We start from the raw sequence: 20,779 nt of genomic DNA, 5'->3' as shown, positions 1-20,779 counted from the left end.
CCACTAGGTGTGAATGTGTGAGTGAATGTGAGCGCGAATGGTTGTCTGTCCCTGTGTGTTAGCCCTGTGACAGACTGGCGACCTGTCCAGGGTGTACCCCGCCTCTCGCCCTATGACAGCTGGGATAGGCTCCAGCGCCCCCCCGCGACCCTGAAAAGGATAAGCGGAAGTGAATGGATGAATGGATGGTTCTTGTTTTTTTTAAATGTATTTGTCTGTACATATGCATATTTAGATTGTTAAAATACATTCACAAATGTATCATGATTTCACAAATATGTGTCCGTTTGAAAGATTGAACTGTTAAATTCAAATGTAATGCTATGGAAAAATATATAAAATGACTCTCATAAACTTTTTTTTTACATCAAATAATAATAATTATTATTGCTATTTAGGGCGATCGTGGCTCAAGAGTTGGCAGTTCGCCTTGTAATCAGAAGGTTGCCGGTTCGAGCCCCGGCTCGGACACTCTCGGTCGTTGTGTCCTTGGTCAAGATACTTCACCTACCGCCTACTGGTGATGGTCAGAGGGGCCGATGGTGCGATATGGCAGCCTCGCCTCTGTCAGTCTGTCCCAGGCCATACAATCCATTATTATTTAAACCAACTGTTAACTGTATATTTCTGTACATTTAAGTGTTATTATTCATATTGCCACATTCATTGACCTTGTTTATAGGTAATTTCATTGTTTAATCACATTAACATGTTCCCAATTTAATGTTTAAAAGCACTTGAAAAAGCCAAAATCCCATGTAAAATTAGGGCAACAAACTGTATTGTCATTACTGAAAATAACCGTATTTTTATGAGAAAGTTATTTTCTGTTATTTTGGCATTATTTTGGCGACCCAGCTGCCGGAATATTACTGTTTTTGTAGGATTTTTTTTTTAACAGTGTACATACATATGTATATATGCTTGTTCTAATTCACTGTCTTTCTAATTGCAATTTCATATGAAAAATATATGAGCTAAATTAAATCAGTACGCTTTTGTAATCAGTCCGTGGATTCTGATTTAAAATCTAAGTTCTACAATTAATTAATAGGGCTGTTGGTTATGCTATCAGTTACAAACATGATGATTATGCCATTCGTGGTGTTCGTTTTTACTGTGAGGCTTATCGCTTCAGTGGGTGGGCCTGTTTAACAAGATAATGCAGGAGTAGCAGCAGCCTCACTGGCTGCACCACGACACATCGATGCGGTTACAATTATAGATTCACTCTTGAGGTTAGTTTATTTCATTGAATTGCAGGGAGTCGGGTATTTACCTAATGTTTTGAGTTGGTGTTCTCTTTTTCGACCACTGAAAATCTGCTTTGACTTTTGTCCACCAAATAATACCAAGTGTGCTCACCCTGTAGGCTGACTGAACCCCCATAATCTATCTTATCGTCTTCTTTTTGAGCGGCTTCAGTTTTTCTTTATAAACCTTGTAACTATGCACCGCTCTTAGTCATACCTCCCGACCATGTCCAATATGATTATGACAGAACAACAAAATGACTCTGGTCCTCGTTCTGTCGGTAGCTGACTGCAGTGCTCTCACACAAGCAGGGGTCTGTTGTACCATACTCATTTTTGTCCGGCAGTGACTTCTTGTGGCAAAGAAGAGAATTGCACTCTTATGATCAGTTGCCTTGTTCATCTGGGACAATTAGCCACACACCAGGGGCGATTATATATTACCACTAGGAGGCCTCAGCCCCCAGTCATAACGTCATTCATATTTGCCTTACAATTATATTAACGTATTATGCTGCTTGTAAACATATTTCATAATTTTCACCTTTGCAGACCTAAATTTCACAGGATAAACACTAAAGCATATCCAATCTATTTTTTGGATTACCTACTGCAGTGTTTAACCCTTTCATGCATGAATTATGACAACCTCAATCAGGATCTTTAGTCATCTTTAGGTATAAAAAAAGATTTTTGAACTTCATTTTCTTAAACATGTATTTTTCAAAGAGTTTGTTACATGTCCACTTAGGTAGACAACCTACATTTTGACTTATATTTTGTATGGAGTGAGACATCAGTGTCCAATGTTGTGGTTTATGTGCAAATATGCCACGAACACTGACACAAATACAAAAAAACAGCCTTTGAATAGCTGTCCACTGTAGTGACCACTATGCACGAAGAATGATTCTGAATAAATGATCACAGTTCTTAATATAACTTTTGAAATTAAGTTGAAGGAAAATTTGTAGCAAAGCAGAAAAAGAGGAGAAACTTGCACTTGCACAAACTTTAGATCATGAAATCATCATCAATTAATGTGGGCAAAACAGAAGCTACAGCTTTTGCTGTCTTTGACTACACCTGTTTGATTTTACTCTTTACCTCAAACCCTCTCCATCCCCGTCTCTCATGCAGCTCCTCTGTATGAGTGCACTAATAGCAACATGACATCAAGAACACTGGACTTGATTTCACTGTAATCTGTTGTACGATCTCCAACAGATAAGTCTGAAAAATGTAACATTAAAAGGCCATGTTGCTTTTAGGGTGGTTGAGCATCCTGAAAAGGGTCTAAACGCGCCAGTGCTGCACACTGCATATTTCTTACTTAATACTCACATTTTTCACACAATGTGAATATTAGGACATCGTTTATGTTTGTTTACATTATCTGTGTGATGACTTTGAGCTTTCTGTATGAGCAGTTTAAACAGCCTCTTAATGGGTCATTGTTCATGGTGATGAGTTGCAGGTTTGGACCTGATTTTGCAGTAGAGTGATGTTGTTAATGAATGCATTGTGAGTTCATTGCTACTCAAATAAATGAACATTAGTTCTGTTTAGGTGTTGTTCACTATTTAGTGTTTGTGGAATAAGCCAAACCAGAGCTGCTAAATCTATTAGACTGAATATGACCAGAGATTTTTGATCAATTTGTTTGTGTCCCTGTGACCTTCCTTTTATGTCTGTTTGTTTGTTCTGTCATTCTTGTTTAAAATAAACAATTATATAACCCAATTCCTGTATCTTCTTGCTGTCAGAATCCATATGGATACCATCAACCCTGTTGGTGCCACTGTAAAATCCAAGCCTTAGGAGCAACACACTCTATACATTAAAACCATTATGACATTAAAACCCTTATATGGTGTCTCTTACAAATTCAAACAAATAGATGTTCAAACTTAGGATGGTTTTCAACAATGCAACTGTGACCCATATATTTTTCTCTCAAGACAATTAAACTTTATTTTTAGCCATGTTTTTCCTCCTCTCATTAACTGCAGTTACACTTGTTGATTTACATTTTCCCTTAAAATGTTGTGAAATGACAATGCCAATACTATTAATTAAATATTACCTCCCTCGGGATGTACTGCATTTTCTATGGACCTTCATTACTAAGTCAGATCATTGGAGACAAACCTGCCCTCTGCTCTGCAGACACAAAGATCTGCATACACTAAGTTTATTGTAAGCAGATCCTTTACACTTAGTTTAAAAAAAAGAAAAACAAATTGTGTCCACTGTATAATATGTTTATAAAAGTATAATAAAATGACTTGCAAATCATTTAGTCTAGATTTAACTGAGCACTGTATAAAACAACATATCAAATGTTGAGACTGATCTTTCTTTATTAGTTTAAAATACATATACTATGTCAGAATTGAAGCCAGCAGTACATTTGAGTAAATATCGGATTGTGGCATGCTTATCAGGGTCTTATCAGTGTATCTTTTAGCAACAACATTTAAGCCTTTTGCAAAAGAAGCAGAAATATTTTTCCATTTTTGCTTGATATAGGATTTCAGCAGCCTTACTAGGTTCTGGGCTTCCTTTATAATGTTTTTCATTTCTTAATGTATCAAATGTTTTTAATGTATGACAGGTGTGGACTGCAGGGAGGAGATTTTAGCAAACCTTAACACTAAAGTATGTGCAGAATGTCATTAGGGCATTATCTCTATGAAATAAGCTAGGCCTTCCCTACAGCAGACCTCAAGTAAATCGTTAAGTTGACCGTGAAGACCGCTGTGGACATAAACCAAATTCTAACAGACTGTCATCATGACCCCATCCCTAAAAAGTTTTATCAGAATTCATTAAAGACTGTTTGAGCTCTTTTGTTTACTGACAGAATGACACACATGCAAACACTACCAAAAACATAACCTTCTTGGCAGAGGTAACAATGAATGTGTGATTGATGGACAGACTTTCAGCATTATTTCAAGTGGTTTAGCAAAGGTACTGTCTTAATTTTAGGAATTATAGCCATTAATACAGTTCCCCATATTCAGAGGCTCACAGTAATTTGAAAATGTGACATAATGTTAACTATAAAAATTGTTTTTATGTTTTATTAACTTTTCACAGAGTAAAAAAAACAAACAACTTTCAGTCCATGACAAGTTCTTAACTGTCTGAAATCTGGAACCCATGACAGTCACTAAATGCTGTTTCCTCCTTTAGCTCTGTCAGACTTGTGTGTGTTGGGGTCTCTTTGACTTCAGTTTTGTCTTTAGTAACTGTCTTCAGTGTGGGACTCACAAAACTCAAGCTCCAACTGATCAAAAACAAACTGAAATGCACTCATGTCAAACTTTAATACACGTTTAAAAAAAAGTTGGATTATCTCCAAATAGGTTCTTTTCAGCGGTACTGACTGCTCATAGCGTCGACCACAGCATATAGAAACTTCTGCCAGATAGCTTGACTCTGGGGGCTCAGGGCTGACTTGAGTTTGCATGCGATTGTGATAGTGATACAGTCTGCCAACAGCTGTGAAAAAAGAGAAAACACCATGAAACCTCTGCAAGTGCATAATGTACAAGTCACGTATTTTCTTTTTCATGTGTTTTTGAGGGAAAGTGTTGCTTACCCTGAAGCTATCAGGATCCACTTCGAGTTTCTGAAAATGCAACTGGCTCAGATCAGCATACGTCCGTTTCATGTTGTCCATGTTGTTCACTGCTTTGTCCAGAGCCTTCAGCACCACCTTTCCGTGAGCCGCCACTTTGTCGTTTTTCAAAATAGCAGTGATGGTGAAGAGATCTCCAAAAGAACCAAAATATCGCTCAGTCCAGGGGTAGACAATCAAGACTCTGACAATGCAACAGTCAGTGGTACAGGTTAATTAGCATAAAAGATACCACGTGATAAACAGGTGAATCTGAACTAACTGGAGAAAAAAATCCCTAAAAATACAACGTACCCTTAAACAATGAAATATTTTAAAAAAAATAAATTTTCACGATCGTTTTTTCTTTATTTATTTCTTTTTAAACCAGGCATTGAATTTTACTATTACGAAATAGCCATCAACTAGTTAAATAGCAATAATAATAATGTACTGAGAGAAAATTGCCAGAATATTTTTTCCGTTTTTAGGATTTTTTACAATCCGTTCTTGAACAGTAAATTCTTCAAAATGACGTACCTTGCCCAAATTTGTGGCCCAATCTCATCGATATCAACTTTTTCCCAGATAGCTTTCACGGTGCTGCGCTCCAGTTCCGTCCACTTAACCATGACCTGAGCGAATTGAATAAACAGTTTTACCTCCGCACTCTGAGCTGCTGAGTGATCAGCTTTTCCGCTTAATGACTGGCAAAGATGAACCAGCAGTTGGTATGAGGGTCCTATATTTCCAGCACACTAAAAGCGGACGGATGAGTCAGGTATTGCTACACAGACTACCTGTCAACTATCACTGCAAAACACAATGGAAATGCTCAGAGATGGTATGACATCAAAATATCCTCACGTAAACATAACCACCTCCCCGTCCTGTTGTATCAAGTAATTTTCCAACAGCTGATGAACTTAGATTATGCCATGCTATCATTATCTGAACATTCAGGCTTCCCCCACCCAAATAAATGATCCGCGGGTCCACTTCATATCAGAAACTTATGAAAGTTTATTTCTTGGCCTTAAATGAACCCATTCAATTAAATTTGTTTTAAAAACTGATCAGCTCAATCATGATTGTGGCCCGTCCGATCGCGACAGTACTTATATCATATATTATATCCTTCGGTCCTTTTTGAATTTCATTCAAAGCGTTTTAAGAAAGCATACAGTTTTTACAATTTTGCCACTATACGCCTGAGGGTGTTCTTATGTTATGTTGGGTCGAGGTTATGAACGAATTTTCTGGACTAAAGAAGAAATACTTTCTTCTGAGCTCGCAGATTGACTCGTTGTTAACGACCTTTAAATGTGCATAAAATGTCTGATAGCTGATATTCTTCTTTGCATTTTGGAATTCTTCACTTACATCAACAATACTTCCCATGCAGCCAGAGAACAACAACTTTGGATCCCTTTCACCCTTTTTTGTATTTATACGAAAAGCAAAACTAAACAGTAAAGTAAAAAGTCACTAAACGGTTTATCAGTGAGGCATACTTGTAATATTTATATTATACTCAAACATATAGGCGACTTCTATTGAAGATTATTGACTGTCCGAGGACTTCTTCTTGATGTTATATTGTCGGTTAAAAGAACAAGTCAAATGATCGCACAGAGAATTAGTATGATTTGAGGTTTTCTTTATTGGTGCATATGGCAACAGAGTCAAAAAGATACATCATGTCACTTCTATGACTGTTGCACATCTTTGATGAACTGGCACTCCAGAAATTTAGTGGTACTGTCTACCCAGGGCAGAAACGACCACGGCCAAAAACTTCTGCCAGGCTTCCTGGGCGTCAGCGGTGAAGACGCTGGGGCCAAACTTAGCGGCAACGCACAGGCTGATGCATTCAGCGAGCACCTAAAATGAGAAAGAAAATGCTTAAAACAGTTAATAAACATAAACTAATTAGGTAACCTTTTCAGATCGATGTGTGATGAATGTTTCTGGGTGCTGGTGGGGAGATACCCTGAAGTTATCGGGATCCACATGGAGTTTCTCGGAGTGCATATGGCTCAGGTTGGCATAGGTGTTCTTGATGTTGTCCAAGTTCTTCACAGCATTTTCCAGACCACCCATCACGGTCCTTCCGTGCTGTGCCACTTTGGGGTTTCCCATAATGGCGGCATTGGTGGACAGGTCTCCAAAGGACTGGAAGTATCTCTGAGCCCAGGGATACACAATCAGAAGCCTGAAATAAAACCAGAGAAACAATATTAATTTTATTGCACATAGCATTACTAATAGCCTCTACATACACAAACAAACGTGTTGATATATTCGCTTCAGCAAAGTTTCAACAATATTGTAAAAAAGTGGCATAGCAAACGACTATGTTTCTGAACTGCTATGGGCTGCAGGTTACCTGGTGAGGGCCTGGGGACCGATTTCCCCCACATCAATCTTTCCCCACAGGCTTGTGATGGCACTGCGCTCAGCATCTGTCCACTCGACCATTTTGACAGGGTGCAAGTCTCCAAGTTCACGAACAAGTTCTCACAAGTTATCACAAATCTTCTTGTGAATAATTTACTTGAGATTCCCGTTTTTATTCGTTTACCCCGCGCCCCTCCTTCAGTCATCGAAGCATCTGATTGGATAATCTGCGTCCACCTGTTTAATGACGTGTGTTTTGCGTAAGGCAAATTTTGGCAACGGTCAGTGCCAACCGGATAGATAACATCTTTTGGCTCAAATATTGCTGTCACTTAAACGTGACTCAGCTACAAATAATCCATACAATTAGTCAGTCAAAGCACACAAAACTGGGCCAGTAATACCAGTCCTTTAACACCTGCCTTTAAATAAGCTAAGGTATCATACAGTTTATTTATCCAAAAGGATATATGCTCACTTAACGTTAGGAAGGTGTTTGTGCTCCTTCTTGGCTATAAAACAATATGCTTTTATTTTTACAATATCAAACTCTGACTAACAGTGCTGACTGAAAATTATGATTTAAGTTAAATGCCATTTTTGCTTAGAGCATATTTCTTTTTGCACCAAATTTATTCGCCAGTTGTTTAAAGATCTTCGTGCATTGCAGCCATTCAGTTTTTCTTTTTTCTTTTCTTTTTTTTAATTGTCAATTGCGTCAATTACGTGATATGTTGGGAGTGGTCACTTTATCAAATCAAACTGGCAATGGAAATTTCTAGCAGTTTGTTTATCAGACGTGCAGTCTGGATTTGATAGTTGGGCGTGGCACCATTTGGGTCGATATAAAGACGCACTGACAGATCCAACCAAGCAGCATTTTTTGATCAGCATTTTTCCTTGCATCCCGAAAAATTCAAAGGCAGCCATGAGTCTCTCTTCGAAAGACAAGACAGTGGTGAAAACCTTCTGGGGCAAAGTCGACTCAAAGAGCGCCGAGATTGGTGGAGAAGCTCTGGGCAGGTAAGACCTCATTTTAAAGCAGGGATGACACAGGCTTTTTAAGAGGATGGGTTTTTCTTTTGTTGGTTTGTTTTTGTAACTTCTTCGTATTTCCTTCCGCTGTACTTTACAGGATGCTCGTTGCGTATCCGCAGACCAAGACCTACTTTTCTCACTGGGGCGACTTGACCCCTAGCTGCCCGCAGGTGAAGAAGCATGGTGCAGTCATCATGGCAGCTGTGGGAAAAGCTGTCAAGAACATTGATGATCTTACCGGCCACCTTAGCAAGCTCAGTGAGCTGCATGCCACCCAGCTCCGCGTGGATCCTGCCAACTTCAAGGTAACAAAATATTGCGACCTTTAAATCTGCCAGAAATGATAACGATTATTTGTGCATGCACTTTAGTTTAGATTTTGAGCGTTAAAAAACTAAAAAAGCAAGAGAATATAGGGATGTCTTCAGTGCCTGATTTAATCTAATCTGCTGTTTCTGTCACAAACACAGATCCTCGCTCACAGCATCATCTTGGTCCTGGGCATGTACTTCCCTGGGGACTTCACCCCGGAGGTTCACGTCTCCGTGGACAAGTTCTTCAATAACCTCGCTTGGGCTCTGTCCGAGAGATACCGCTAAACATCAGCAAGACAGAAGCTACCAACGTGTGGCATGAATGTCAGCAACCCTCTTCATATGTAGGGGCTTGTTCAATAAAATTCACAAACATAAGAATGTCTATGTGTCCATTTCTTTAAGCCTTTGTAGAGAAAAATACTCATTTCCACAGGATACAACAGAGATGAAAAAATAAGCCATATTTTAAGTGTGTTTTTTTTAATACAGGCACGCTATCTGCCAGAACTTCGATTCTGTTTACACTCTATGGTCGTTTTCATTTCAATTCAGTTCCATTCAATTTTATTTATATAGCGCCAAATCACAACAACAGTCGTCTCAAGGCGCTTTATATTGTAAGGTAGACCCTACAATAATACATACAGAGAAAACCCCAACAATCAAATGACTCCCTATGAGCAAGCACTTTGGCGACAGTGGGAAGGAAAAACTCACTTTAACAGGAAGAAACCTCCGGCAGAACCAGGCTCAGGGAGGGGCGGCCGTCTGCTGCGACCGGTTGGGGTGAGAGAAGGAAGACAGGATAGAAGACATGCTGTGGAAGAGAGACAGAGATTAATAACAAATACGATTCAATGCAGAGAGGTCTATTAACACAAAGTGAGTGAAAAGGGTGACTGAAAACACCAGAACAAAGTCTCTGTGGCCACAAAGACAACATAGTCCATCTAACATGCAATAACCAAAGCAATACATGCTTTCAGCATACTTTTCTTGGACCACATCACCAGTGACTGGTTTCTCAGACGGCTCAGCGAACAGGAGGTGGCGGAGATATCCAAATCTAGAGCGCGTGCCAACGTTGCACCGCCATACAGCCAAACCTCATACAAGTCACAGATGTGTTTAAATGACCAGTGACAGACCAGTCAGAGACAGCGACTACAAGTCACACATTTAGACTGTTTTTTTTATGGTGTAACTTGTGTTCAGCATGAGTATGAGTATAGTTAGACTGCGTTATTCTCATTTTGGACATGCACACTGGGCACTCTCGGCAGTCTGAGTGAGACGCTGAAATTAAATTATCGGGGCATGGGTACAAGTCACACACAGACATAAACAAACCACCACCATTACCTGTGCACGCAGTAGCCTGTATTTCATCTCCCTTGACCTGCAATTGCAAGGTGGGCATCCTGTGCACAAGCACATGCGTCACAAGCAGTTCTCCTCTCAAAGCGCTGACCGCTGACCCACCGGTCCAAAATTTGTGGCTTCATTTATGGTGACCACTCGCGGTCTTTATGAGTATTGTATGCACGAGCTCACCAAAATTTTGTGTTTCTGTGGTTCACGTCAATTTATGACACAGAACAACGCAGTCAAAGTTCGACAACACTGAACCTTATTGAAAGCGGGAATTCGGCTGACACCGCGAAGGGAAGCTGCCAAGTCGAGTAGTTTTTGCCAAATTTGTTGGTTTACCAAATGGAAGAGGAAAAAGAGAAAAGGTTTATCGTGCTATATTTTTTGAAAATTCAAAGTCTTTTGCATTTTAAACTTTCAGAACAGTGACATTTTAATAGTGATTCTTCTACGTTCTTGTAAAAGTTTTCCCCCATACTATAAATGAGATGAAAACATTAATAAAGTACAAAGAAATGGAATTTATTTGGGATATCACTGTAAAAGGAAGTTCAGGCTTCACATAGTGAGGCTCCCGCCTCCCCGCCAGTTGTGTATTTAAAGGACCATTTCATTGAAAGCTTGAGTGTGCTCATTGTGTTTTACTACTATATTTCAAACTGAATTATATATGTATGCACAGGCATTTCATTGAATCTAAGCATGATATTCAAGTATTTTTCCCCTTATGTTGTAAATTTGCTCTGTCCAAACTGGTATTTCTTGTTTTTCATTTTCTATTCTTTACTTTTAGTTGACTATGCATGCTCCATCTGCCTGTCACTTTGCTGCTGGAACATCTGAATTTCCCCGAGTAGGGAAAATAAATTATATTTCTATTCCATTCTGTTCAATTCTGTTCTATTCTATTGTAAATGTATAAAATAATTTGCCATTGTTTAAATATTATAATTCTTACAAAGCTGACGCATACCATAGCAAAAAATACGTAACTTCAGTAGTACAAATTTCTTTATTTAAGCCCCATTAAAACATGATTTAAATACAGAGCATGTGATGGTTCTCTGCAGCTCTCTAATAGTACTGCCTCCTCAGGGAGGACACCACCACTGCCAGGAACTTCTGGAAAGCTGCATGGACCTCGGGAGAGAAGTCTTTACCCAACTGAGCAGCAACCACAATGGCCAGGCAGTCGCCCAGAAGCTGCAACACAACAAAAAATGCATGAGACTCAACATCAACACAATTAATGGGATGCAGTACCATCAGTTCAGCATTGCCTACCATGAAATTGTCAGGGTCCACCTGCAGTTTCTCAGAGTGCAGCGTGCTCAGCTCTGTAAATGTGGCCTTGATGTTGTCCATGTTCTTCACAGCTTTTTCCAGACCTTGCATGACGACTTTTCCGTGAGCAGCAACTTTCGGATTTGATGTGATGGCAGCAGCATTGTAGAGGTTTCCAAAGCCAGCGAAATACCTCTGAGTCCAGGGGTAGACAATCAGACACCTGAGGAAACATGTATATTTGAATAAATCACATTTCTAAAACAAAAGTATGTGTTAATGCACAAAATGTGCCTCTTATATTTGTAAATTTGATGCCGATGATCTAAAAATTTGATACATACAATCATAAAAACAGAACAGAACTGGATCTTACCTGGAAATAGCTGCTGGGCCAACGACTTCATAGTCAATCTTGGAGAAGATGTCCTTAATCGTGACGCGCTCAAAGTCTGTCCATGCAACCATTTTGCCTTGTTGATTGTTGCGCCTATCCTACTTTGGTCAGCAGGTCACCACATGCAGCTTATAAAGGAGCCCTTTTGCTCCACCCAGAGATATGCAGCTTGGTGGAGGTGGGCAGTGGGATGACTTGTAATGCTTCTTTGCTGACTGAGTATTAAAAGGAAGTAAAGGAAAATGGGTTTTAGACTTTTACCCCTACCCCTAACCCCTATCAGATAATGCGTCGGTTAAGCCGCTTCTGTGTAACGCCTTGCAGTTCTGTTTAATTTCCACCATCAAAATGAATCAAAAAGATATTTTTGTAAAGATGGTGGGATTGAGCTTTAGGGTGGCCCATGGCCGTTGTTCATTGAATGACCATCAGAAGGACTTTTTTGAAAATTACTTTTTTAGAGTTGTTTTGTTTTTGTCCTTTCAGTTCAAAAGTATTTTAATTGTTCACAACACAATCTTCGAATCTGGTTTTGATTAAAAAAAGAATAGTAGAAATAATAATATAGTATACAATATCCAGTCTGTTTGTACAGTATAGGTTATTTAGGAAAAATGCTAATAAAATTCAAACCCCTTTCTATTAATTCTGAAGCAAACATGATTTCGTTTTTTGAATCAAATAATTCAATTTGAAACTTGTGCAGAAAACTAGACTCTATTATAAACCCTGACTTGTTAAAAGTATTTCCCATTTGACTCCGATTTTAAACAAATGGGCAAATATGAAGCCACGATGGCTAAAAATTTCAAATGTTTGAATAGGTGTTTCGTCCCGCCCACTCACTGTGATACAACACTGAACAACTAACAATAGATCGCATTAAAACATTTCACTGGCTCTCAAATACGAGTGCATATTTATATATCTTCCTTATGAGTTATCCTGAGCTTCTATAAACATTTTATTTCGTAGTCTGTTTATCTCATGGGAGGTGTTTCATATCATTTTGAACCTGTCCAACCACCAGTAAGTTATCTGTGAGGTGGGTCGGGTGTGTGCATTTCCTGTTTCGTGTATAAAAACCTCCACAGTTTGAGCTGAACACAGCAACTCCAACCAGAACAGCAACAGGCAAGATGACCAGTCTTTCTGCAAAGGACAAGAACACAGTCAAAGCCTTCTGGGCTAAAGTGGCTGGCAAGGAGGAACAAATCGGCTGTGATGCTGTCTCCAGGTCTCCTGTCTCCTGCCTACAAAAACCTGTTCCTGCATTTCTGTCTCATACTCACTGGCTTGTTCTCTTACATTTTTACCCAGGATGCTGACAGTGTACCCTCAGACCAAGACTTACTTCTCCCACTGGAAGGACCTGAGCCCCGGCTCTGCCCCGGTGAAGAAGCACGGAGCAGCCGTGATGGCTGCAGTTACTGATGCTGTCAGCAAAATCGACGATCTGACCGGAGCTCTTCTGAGCCTCAGTGAGCTGCACGCCTTCACTCTGAGAGTGGACCCTGCTAACTTCAAGGTACAGATCATTATTAAATCACGACAGCATTTCTCAATTGAATTTTTGTCCATGTTGTGAACATTAATCTGACCAGAAATTAAAATCTAACTCAGCTTTCATTTGATCTGAAATGATGATCTCACAAATAAAGAAATAAAAAGTCCATTCATTTCAATGTGATCATCATCTTTCCACAGGTTCTGTCTCACAACCTCCTCGTGGTCCTGTCTACCATGTTCCCCGACGACTTCACCCCTGAGGTCCATGTGGCTATGGACAAGTTCCTGGCTGCTGTGGCTCTCGCCCTGTCTGAGAAATACAGATAAACTGCACACAGGAGCAGAGGACTGCATTATGTGCTTTCATACTTACTACAACTCTGACTTTCAATAAAACATTGAATGCAATCAAAGTCTCATGGTCATTAGTGTGGTGAAGATAGTCTCTTACTGTGAGCACATAGGAGGAAAGAGGGTTTAAGGTAAAGAAACATCAAAGTTAAAGCATTCAGCTGATGCTGAAGGGTCAGTTTCAGAACTGCAGAAGCCTTTGTCTTTACTTAGTATGTGGTATTTATTTTCATGCTGCTTTCTACTTTGACTCCACTGTTTTAAATGTAGAATAATGTAACTTTTACTCCACTGAATTTATCTGATACATTTTACTTTACATCAAATTTAGACTTTAGAAATATGACGATTAAATGAATGAAATACATCTCTATGTAGAAAATAAACAAAAACAATATATAAGATTGTGCCTCGTGGCATTTAAAGTCAGTCACAATATATGAAGGCTGATTGTGTGTGATACAACCAAAATCCATTAATAGGATTAGAACATATAAAATAGAGTAAAACGATATTTATTATATTTTTGTGTTTACAGAATATTAAACAATTTATATCTTTTTGACATTTTTGATAATGTTATTGAAGTTAAACTTTAAATTTTAAGTGAATAGTCATTCTACATGTACAATGAAAATAAAGGGTTATTTCTTTCTATTTTATTCTTTTTTGCACTGTGTTATTCTTACAAAGGTAAACTACTACATAACAGACAAATGTGTTCAATTTCTGGCATTATTTAATCCCCAAATTTAATTCTTACATCCTTAAGGCACTGACTGCACCAATATTGGATCCAAAACTACAAAGAGGTAAACATGCTGCATCAGGGGGTTAGTGGACAGACTGTCTGCTTTCTGTTGGGAGCTTTTTATTTTGAACTTTGTTTCACTTGATTTTAACTTCACGATTGTTTCCTGTTTCTTTCCTTTCTAACTCTTTAACTTTGACTTCTTTAATACTAGGTAAATATGAGGTTACATTTAAGCCCCTTCACAATATTAACTCTGCATTGAAAAATAATCACCAAAGGGAAACAGATCTCACTGTAGCCTATACGAGTGCATCACCAACACCACCTTGTGTGTATCTGAGCCATAGCTTTCATTAAAAAAAACAATATCAAACACAGGCTTATTTATCTGATAACATCCCTCTTATCACAAGCTTTCACAACTTCACCTGTTGGTCCAGCTTTCCCATCCTGTCTATGGTAGACAGACATGTAGCAGTGCACTCTCTTTATCTTAGATCAGCTGATGCACTTACTTTTTTACTTACATTGTTCAGTGTTACTAGATACACTGAAACATGTCAATCAGACCTTTTTAGCTAAAACTTTCTGCTAAAATAAGTAGTTTATTAGTGTTGTGTGCAGCTCCCTCTGCAGCCTTTTAAGTAGGTTAAATCAACTCTACATATTAAAGAAAAAATTAGGACCAGAAATGTAAATACATGTTTTATTTTACTGCAAATTAAACTTTGATAAATTCCCATCACACTTGAAGGGAATTTTCAGATTATACAAAATAAACAAAGGGAAAATTAAAAGAGGACTTAGAACAACACTGCATAGTAACAACATGATTAAGTAAGGGGGATAGTTATTATTAATTTATTGGGGCATTACTGCTACAACTGGGATACTGGTGGAGTTTAGAGGCTGTGTTCTCTCTCTTGATGGGCTAATTCATGTGCTCGAACAGTCAGTTTATGATCATTTAAACTTTCTTAAAAGATGCGTCAGTTTTAGTTTAATCATGATATCGGATGTGTTCTCAGTATATGGTATTGCCATTTTTAAAGGATAAACATTACTTCTCTAATCACATAACAAACAAGGCTTTCATGATACTAATTTCACATTGACATGACCATAAACAAAGACTGGGGATAAAAGAAAGAAAAACTTGCGGAATTTGTTTAGTGGTGATTTATTGAAAGCTCATTTACACAGTTTAAAAACAGAACATGTGATGGTTCTCTGCAGCTCTCTAATAGTACTGCCTCCTCAGGGAGGACACCACCACTGCCAGGAACTTCTGGAAAGCTGCATGGACCTCGGGAGTGAAGTCTTCACCCAACTGAGAAGCAACCACAATGGCCAGGCAGTCGCCCAGAAGCTGCAACACAACAAAAAATGCATGAGACTCAACATCAACACAATTAATGGGATGCAGTACCATCAGTTCAGCATTGCCTACCATGAAATTGTCAGGGTCCACCTGCAGTTTCTCAGAGTGCAGCGTGCTCAGCTCTGTAAATGTGGCCTTGATGTTGTCCATGTTCTTCACAGCTTTTTCCAGACCTTGCATGACGACTTTTCCGTGAGCAGCAACTTTTGGATTTGATGTGATGGCAGCAGCATTGTAGAGGTTTCCAAAGCCAGCGAAATACCTCTGAGTCCAGGGGTACACAATCAGACACCTGAGGAAACATGTATATTTGAATAAATCACACTTCTAAAACAAAAGTATGTGTTAATGCACAAAATGTGCTTCTTATATTTGTAAATTTGATACATACAAGCATAAAAAACAGAACAGAACTGGATCTTACCTGGAAATAGCTGCTGGGCCAACGACTTCATAGTCAATCTTGGAGAAGATGTCCTTAATCGTGACGCGCTCGAAGTCTGTCCATGCAACCATCTTGCCTTGTTGATTGTTGTACATGTCTTGCTTGGGTGTACAACTTATAAAGGAGCACTGTTGCTCCACCCAAAGATATGAAGATGGGTGGAGGTGGGCAGTGGGATGGCTCGCAACATTTCTTTGTTGACTGAGTATTAAAAGGAATTAAATGAAAATGATTTTAGACTTGTATGACCCTTTTTTGTTGGAAACATTTACAACTGATTTCTACCATCAAATGAGTTTAAATTCTTGCCTTCAGAACTTATATGAACATCTTGTTTTGTCTTTATCTCATGGGAGGTGTTTCATATCATTTTGAACCTGTCCAAACACCAGTACCTTATCTGTGAGGTGGGTCGGGTGTGTGCATTTCCTGTTTCGTGTATAAAAACCTCCACAGTTTGAGCTGAACACAGCAACTCCAACCAGAACAGCAACAACGGGCAAGATGACCAGTCTTTCTGCAAAGGACAAGAACACAGTCAAAGCCTTCTGGGCTAAAGTGGCTGGCAAGGAGGAACAAATCGGCTGTGATGCTGTCTCCAGGTAAATATGGCCCCACACTGCCTACAAAAACCTGTTCCTGCATTTCTGTCTCATACTCACTGGCTTGTTCTCTTACATTTTTACCCAGGATGCTGACAGTGTACCCTCAGACCAAGACTTACTTCTCCCACTGGAAGGACCTGAGCCCCGGCTCTGCCCCGGTGAAGAAGCACGGAGCAGCCGTGATGGCTGCAGTTACTGATGCTGTCAGCAAAATCGACGATCTGACCGGAGCTCTTCTGAGCCTCAGTGAGCTGCACGCCTTCACTCTGAGAGTGGACCCTGCTAACTTCAAGGTACTGATCATTATTAAATCACAACAGCATTTCTCAATTTAATTTTTGACCATGTTGTGAACATTAATCTGACCAGAAATTAAAATCTAACTCGGCTTTCATTTGATCCTTGGGTAGCTGGTTGATCTGAAATGATGATCTCACAAATAAAGAAATAAAAAGTCCATTCATTTCAATGTGATCATCATCTTTCCACAGGTTCTGTCTCACAACCTCCTCGTGGTCCTGTCTACCATGTTCCCCGACGACTTCACCCCTGAGGTCCATGTGGCTATGGACAAGTTCCTGGCTGCTGTGGCTCTCGCCCTGTCTGAGAAATACAGATAAACTGCACACAGGAGCAGAGGACTGCATTATGTGCTTTCATACTTACTACGACTCTGACTTTCAATAAAACATTGAATGCAATCAAAGTCTCATGGTCATTAGTGTGGTGAAGATAGTCTTTTACTGTGAGCACATAGGAGGAAAGAGGGTTTAAGGTAAAGAAACATCAAAGTTAAAGCATTCAGCTGATGCTGAAGGGTCAGTTTCAGAACTGCAGAAGCCTTTGTCTTTACTTAGTATATGGTATTTATTTTCATGCTGCTTTCTACTTTGACTCCACTGTTTTAAATGTAGAATAATGTAACTTTTACTCCACTGAATTTATTTGATACATTTTACTTTACATCAAATTTAGACTTTAGAAATATGAGATTAAATGAATGAAATACATCTGTATGTAGAAAATAAACAAAAACAATATATGAAATTTTGCCTGCTGGCATTTAAAGTCAGTCACAATATATGAAGGCTGATTTTGTGTTATAAAACCAAAATCCATTAATAGGATTAGAACATATAAAATAGAGTAAAACAATATTTAGTATATTTTATTGTTTACAGAATATTAAAAATGTTGTATATTTTGACATTTTTTTATAATGTACATTTCATTTAGGTTGAATATTAAATTTTAAATGAATTTAGTTTTCAATCCAATATTTTTTAATTGTGTTATTGGTAGATAAGTAAAAAAAAAGTTTTTTTTTTTATTTTGAACATTTGAAAAAAAACAAAACATAACATAACAACCTAAAACAACAAAAACCACACTCACCGAAGAAGAAAAATAAATAAATAAATAAATAAACTGTTGCACACACAGTTAATTCTTAATTCAGACTGTATCTCACATTGTCATCATGTTGTAGACCCATAAAAACAAAAAACCTGTCCCATTGTTCTGTTAGAGTCTCTGTCTTGCTTCTCAGTCTTCCCAGCATTTTCTCGAATGCGGCATTTTCAGTCATTTTCTCCTTCCACTTTTTAGGGTTGGAGTCCGAGGGTCTTTCCAAAGTGTTAAAATAAGACAAACACACATCGCAATCCAGTGTTTAGCACTCTAAAGCCTGCTTTGTCTAACTTTGGCACCTTGCCTCTGTCCCCAATAGGCACAGTCTTGGATGATCTAGGCAATTTAAATTTCACACAACCCTCCATATATTTTATATGTCCATTCATTTCAATTATATATTACATTTTATATGTATATATTATCTTTTATATCTTTTTGACATTTTTTTATGACGCAAATATTATTGAAGTTAAACTATAAATTTTAAATGAATTTGTCTTTCAATGCAAAACTTTTCCGCAATTTTGTTGTACATGTACAATGACAATAAAGGGCCTTTCTATTCTATTTTGTTCTATTCTGTTCTATTTTGAATTGTAATCTTGGTTGATGCATAATGGACTTCATGACAGACAGTTTGTTCAATTTATGTTATTATTTGTTTTACCAAATCAGCAAAGGGAAACTTGTCTCACTGTACCCTATACGAGTGCATCACCAACACTATCTTGTGTGTATCTGAGTCAATAACTTTCATTGAATAACAATATCAAACACAGGCTTATTTATCTGATAACATCCCTCTTATCACAAACTGTCACAACTTCACATGTTGGTCCAGCTTTCCCATCCTGTCTATGGTAGACAGACACATGTTGCAGTGTCCTTGTTTTAGATCGGCCGATGCTCTTAGGTTTTTACTTGCGTTGGTCAGTGTTACTACATACACTAAAACTTTTTAATCAGACGTTTTTAGCAGAAACCTTCTGCTAAAATAAGTAGCTTATTAGTGTTGTGTGCGGCTCCCTCTGCAGCCTTTTAAGTAGGCGAAATCAACTCTACATTTTAAGGAAAAAAGTATGACCAGAAACAGAAAATACATGTTTTATTATACTGCAAATTAAACTTTGATAAATTCTCATCACATTTAAAGGCAATTTTCAGATTATATAAAATAATAATTAAATGCTTAAGTGTTTCAAAAGCACACACAATGCGTTTGCAGGGATAATTATTCAATTACTGGAGCATTACTGCAACTACTGAAATACTACTGAAGGTCAGTTCTCCTTATGAGCCAATTCATGGGCCAGAGCACTCAATTTTTACTAATTGGCCTCTGATGATCTAGAAAATGTTTCTTTCATGACTTCATCTAATTGCAAATCCCATTGAGGCTTTTGGCTTTATCCACATAAGCCATTGTGTTTGTATGTGTGTCATTTAAAGAGCCGTTCTTTACTCACTGTTTTGAAACTGAAGTTTAAATAAACATTAAATGTAAGTACACTCCACTGGATTTTTTATTGCAGGATTTTTAGTTTAATCCTGATTTTAGAAATGTTCTTAGTATGAGAAATTGCCACTTTGACAGGCTATATTAACTAGAAGGCTATACTAATCTTCAATAACATAACAAACAAGGCTATCATGATACTAATTTCACATTGACATGACCATAAACAAAGACTGGGGATAAAAGAAAAGAAAAACTTGCGGAATTTGTTTAGTGGTGATTTATTGAAAGCTCATTTAAACAGTTTAAATACAGAACATGTGATGGTTCTCTGCAGCTCTCTAATAGTACTGCCTCCTCAGGGAGGACACCACCACTGCCAGGAACTTCTGGAAAGCTGCATGGACCTCGGGAGAGAAGTCTTTACCCAACTGAGAAGCAACCACAATGGCCAGGCAGTCGCCCAGAAGCTGCAACACAACACAATTATGAAACACATCATCGACACACACACACACATTACTTGGGCCCAGTACCATCAGTTCAGCATTGCCTACCATGAAATTGTCAGGGTCCACCTGCAGTTTCTCAGAGTGCAGCGTGCTCAGCTCTGTAAATGTGGCCTTGATGTTGTCCATGTTCTTCACAGCTTTTTCCAGACCTTGCATGACGACTTTTCCGTGAGCAGCAACTTTTGGATTTGATGTGATGGCAGCAGCATTGTAGAGGTTTCCAAAGCCAGCGAAATACCTCTGAGTCCAGGGGTACACAATCAGACACCTGAGGAAACATGTATATTTGAATAAATCACACTTCTAAAACAAAAGTATGTGTTAATGCACAAAATGTGCTTCTTATATTTGTAAATTTGATACATACAAGCATAAAAAAAGAACAGAACTGGATCTTACCTGGAAATAGCTGCTGGGCCAACGACTTCATAGTCGATCTTGGAGAAGATGTCCTTGATTGTGGCTCGCTCGAAGTCTGTCCATGCAACCATCTTGCCTTGTTGATTGTTGTGCATGTCTTGCTTGGGTGTATGACTTATAAAGGAGCACTGTTGCTCCACCCAAAGATATGAAGATGGCTGGAGGTGGGCAGTGGGATGGCTCGCAACATTTCTTTGTTGACTGAGTATTAAAAGGAATTAAATGAAAATGATTTTAGACTTTTA

General features: G+C 38.5%; 8 protein-coding genes across 10 annotated transcripts; 3 read left to right on the top strand and 5 right to left on the bottom strand.

Moving 5' to 3' along the window:
- Positions 1 to 3,598: 3,598 nt before the first annotated feature.
- Positions 3,599 to 5,766, bottom strand: LOC100703516 (hemoglobin cathodic subunit beta). Its single transcript, XM_003442076.3, has 3 exons — positions 5,422 to 5,766; positions 4,864 to 5,086; positions 3,599 to 4,763 (listed from the first exon to the last, which is right to left on the bottom strand). Exons 1-3 carry the CDS (start codon positions 5,511 to 5,513, stop codon positions 4,635 to 4,637), a joined length of 444 nt encoding a protein of 147 aa, XP_003442124.1. The 5' UTR covers positions 5,514 to 5,766; the 3' UTR covers positions 3,599 to 4,634.
- Positions 5,767 to 6,524: 758 nt separating this feature from the next.
- On the bottom strand, positions 6,525 to 7,436 carry LOC100704059 (hemoglobin subunit beta-A). Its single transcript, XM_003442078.4, has 3 exons — positions 7,271 to 7,436; positions 6,874 to 7,096; positions 6,525 to 6,765 (listed from the first exon to the last, which is right to left on the bottom strand). Exons 1-3 carry the CDS (start codon positions 7,360 to 7,362, stop codon positions 6,634 to 6,636), a joined length of 447 nt encoding a protein of 148 aa, XP_003442126.1. The 5' UTR covers positions 7,363 to 7,436; the 3' UTR covers positions 6,525 to 6,633.
- A 704-nt stretch (positions 7,437 to 8,140) lies between these two features.
- LOC102080222 (hemoglobin subunit alpha-B) lies at positions 8,141 to 9,011 on the top strand. The gene is made up of 3 exons (XM_005468759.4): positions 8,141 to 8,304; positions 8,417 to 8,624; positions 8,790 to 9,011. Exons 1-3 carry the CDS (start codon positions 8,210 to 8,212, stop codon positions 8,916 to 8,918), a joined length of 432 nt encoding a protein of 143 aa, XP_005468816.1. The 5' UTR covers positions 8,141 to 8,209; the 3' UTR covers positions 8,919 to 9,011.
- A 1,989-nt stretch (positions 9,012 to 11,000) lies between these two features.
- Positions 11,001 to 12,327, bottom strand: LOC109201899 (hemoglobin subunit beta-like). The gene is made up of 3 exons (XM_019357779.2): positions 11,668 to 12,327; positions 11,292 to 11,514; positions 11,001 to 11,210 (listed from the first exon to the last, which is right to left on the bottom strand). Exons 1-3 carry the CDS (start codon positions 11,757 to 11,759, stop codon positions 11,082 to 11,084), a joined length of 444 nt encoding a protein of 147 aa, XP_019213324.1. The 5' UTR covers positions 11,760 to 12,327; the 3' UTR covers positions 11,001 to 11,081.
- A 355-nt stretch (positions 12,328 to 12,682) lies between these two features.
- LOC109201906 (hemoglobin embryonic subunit alpha-like) lies at positions 12,683 to 13,605 on the top strand. The gene is made up of 3 exons (XM_019357790.2): positions 12,683 to 12,925; positions 13,009 to 13,216; positions 13,396 to 13,605. The coding sequence occupies exons 1-3, from the start codon at positions 12,828 to 12,830 to the stop codon at positions 13,522 to 13,524; spliced, it is 435 nt and encodes a 144-aa protein (XP_019213335.1). The 5' UTR covers positions 12,683 to 12,827; the 3' UTR covers positions 13,525 to 13,605.
- A 1,861-nt stretch (positions 13,606 to 15,466) lies between these two features.
- On the bottom strand, positions 15,467 to 16,628 carry LOC109201902 (hemoglobin subunit beta-like). Of its 2 annotated transcripts, XM_019357786.2 has the most exons (4): positions 16,524 to 16,598; positions 16,108 to 16,329; positions 15,753 to 15,975; positions 15,467 to 15,671 (listed from the first exon to the last, which is right to left on the bottom strand). In XM_019357786.2, the coding sequence occupies exons 2-4, from the start codon at positions 16,221 to 16,223 to the stop codon at positions 15,543 to 15,545; spliced, it is 468 nt and encodes a 155-aa protein (XP_019213331.1). In that variant the 5' UTR covers positions 16,224 to 16,329; positions 16,524 to 16,598; the 3' UTR covers positions 15,467 to 15,542. The 2 variants fall into 2 exon arrangements, with proteins under 2 accessions (XP_019213331.1, XP_019213330.1); XM_019357785.2 differs by having other exon boundaries at positions 15,467 to 15,975; positions 16,524 to 16,628.
- LOC109201904 (hemoglobin embryonic subunit alpha-like) lies at positions 16,619 to 17,436 on the top strand. The gene is made up of 3 exons (XM_019357788.2): positions 16,619 to 16,730; positions 16,819 to 17,026; positions 17,225 to 17,436. The coding sequence occupies exons 1-3, from the start codon at positions 16,633 to 16,635 to the stop codon at positions 17,351 to 17,353; spliced, it is 435 nt and encodes a 144-aa protein (XP_019213333.1). The 5' UTR covers positions 16,619 to 16,632; the 3' UTR covers positions 17,354 to 17,436.
- Positions 17,437 to 19,801: 2,365 nt separating this feature from the next.
- On the bottom strand, positions 19,802 to 20,632 carry LOC109201900 (hemoglobin subunit beta-like). 2 transcript variants are annotated; one of them, XM_025906345.1, is made up of 3 exons: positions 20,514 to 20,632; positions 20,160 to 20,382; positions 19,802 to 20,072 (listed from the first exon to the last, which is right to left on the bottom strand). In XM_025906345.1, exons 1-3 carry the CDS (start codon positions 20,627 to 20,629, stop codon positions 19,944 to 19,946), a joined length of 468 nt encoding a protein of 155 aa, XP_025762130.1. In that variant the 5' UTR covers positions 20,630 to 20,632; the 3' UTR covers positions 19,802 to 19,943. The 2 variants fall into 2 exon arrangements, with proteins under 2 accessions (XP_025762130.1, XP_025762129.1); XM_025906344.1 differs by having other exon boundaries at positions 19,802 to 20,382.
- Between the last annotated feature and the right edge of the window lie 147 nt (positions 20,633 to 20,779).

This window comes from Oreochromis niloticus, linkage group LG4, assembly GCF_001858045.2.
Source record: "Oreochromis niloticus isolate F11D_XX linkage group LG4, O_niloticus_UMD_NMBU, whole genome shotgun sequence".
Taxonomy (NCBI): domain Eukaryota; kingdom Metazoa; phylum Chordata; class Actinopteri; order Cichliformes; family Cichlidae; genus Oreochromis; species Oreochromis niloticus.
This window is presented reverse-complemented; position numbering and strand designations above follow the sequence as displayed.

Coding starts and splice junctions, on each gene's coding strand:
- LOC100703516 (XM_003442076.3), bottom strand. CDS start 5,513: ATGGTTAAGTGGACGGAACTGGAGCGCAGCACCGTGAAAGCTATCTGG. Junction 5,087..5,421: donor GGGCCACAAATTTGGGCAAG/GTACGTCATTTT, acceptor TTGCATTGTCAG/AGTCTTGATTGTCTACCCCT. Junction 4,764..4,863: donor TGGATCCTGATAGCTTCAGG/GTAAGCAACACT, acceptor CTTTTTTCACAG/CTGTTGGCAGACTGTATCAC.
- LOC100704059 (XM_003442078.4), bottom strand. CDS start 7,362: ATGGTCGAGTGGACAGATGCTGAGCGCAGTGCCATCACAAGCCTGTGG. Junction 7,097..7,270: donor GGTCCCCAGGCCCTCACCAG/GTAACCTGCAGC, acceptor GTTTTATTTCAG/GCTTCTGATTGTGTATCCCT. Junction 6,766..6,873: donor TGGATCCCGATAACTTCAGG/GTATCTCCCCAC, acceptor TTCTCATTTTAG/GTGCTCGCTGAATGCATCAG.
- LOC102080222 (XM_005468759.4), top strand. CDS start 8,210: ATGAGTCTCTCTTCGAAAGACAAGACAGTGGTGAAAACCTTCTGGGGC. Junction 8,305..8,416: donor GGTGGAGAAGCTCTGGGCAG/GTAAGACCTCAT, acceptor TGTACTTTACAG/GATGCTCGTTGCGTATCCGC. Junction 8,625..8,789: donor TGGATCCTGCCAACTTCAAG/GTAACAAAATAT, acceptor TCACAAACACAG/ATCCTCGCTCACAGCATCAT.
- LOC109201899 (XM_019357779.2), bottom strand. CDS start 11,759: ATGGTTGCATGGACAGACTTTGAGCGCGTCACGATTAAGGACATCTTC. Junction 11,515..11,667: donor GGCCCAGCAGCTATTTCCAG/GTAAGATCCAGT, acceptor ATGTTTCCTCAG/GTGTCTGATTGTCTACCCCT. Junction 11,211..11,291: donor TGGACCCTGACAATTTCATG/GTAGGCAATGCT, acceptor GTTGTGTTGCAG/CTTCTGGGCGACTGCCTGGC.
- LOC109201906 (XM_019357790.2), top strand. CDS start 12,828: ATGACCAGTCTTTCTGCAAAGGACAAGAACACAGTCAAAGCCTTCTGG. Junction 12,926..13,008: donor GGCTGTGATGCTGTCTCCAG/GTCTCCTGTCTC, acceptor ATTTTTACCCAG/GATGCTGACAGTGTACCCTC. Junction 13,217..13,395: donor TGGACCCTGCTAACTTCAAG/GTACAGATCATT, acceptor ATCTTTCCACAG/GTTCTGTCTCACAACCTCCT.
- LOC109201902 (XM_019357785.2), bottom strand. CDS start 16,223: ATGTACAACAATCAACAAGGCAAGATGGTTGCATGGACAGACTTCGAG. Junction 15,976..16,107: donor GGCCCAGCAGCTATTTCCAG/GTAAGATCCAGT, acceptor ATGTTTCCTCAG/GTGTCTGATTGTGTACCCCT.
- LOC109201904 (XM_019357788.2), top strand. CDS start 16,633: ATGACCAGTCTTTCTGCAAAGGACAAGAACACAGTCAAAGCCTTCTGG. Junction 16,731..16,818: donor GGCTGTGATGCTGTCTCCAG/GTAAATATGGCC, acceptor ATTTTTACCCAG/GATGCTGACAGTGTACCCTC. Junction 17,027..17,224: donor TGGACCCTGCTAACTTCAAG/GTACTGATCATT, acceptor ATCTTTCCACAG/GTTCTGTCTCACAACCTCCT.
- LOC109201900 (XM_025906344.1), bottom strand. CDS start 20,629: ATGCACAACAATCAACAAGGCAAGATGGTTGCATGGACAGACTTCGAG. Junction 20,383..20,513: donor GGCCCAGCAGCTATTTCCAG/GTAAGATCCAGT, acceptor ATGTTTCCTCAG/GTGTCTGATTGTGTACCCCT.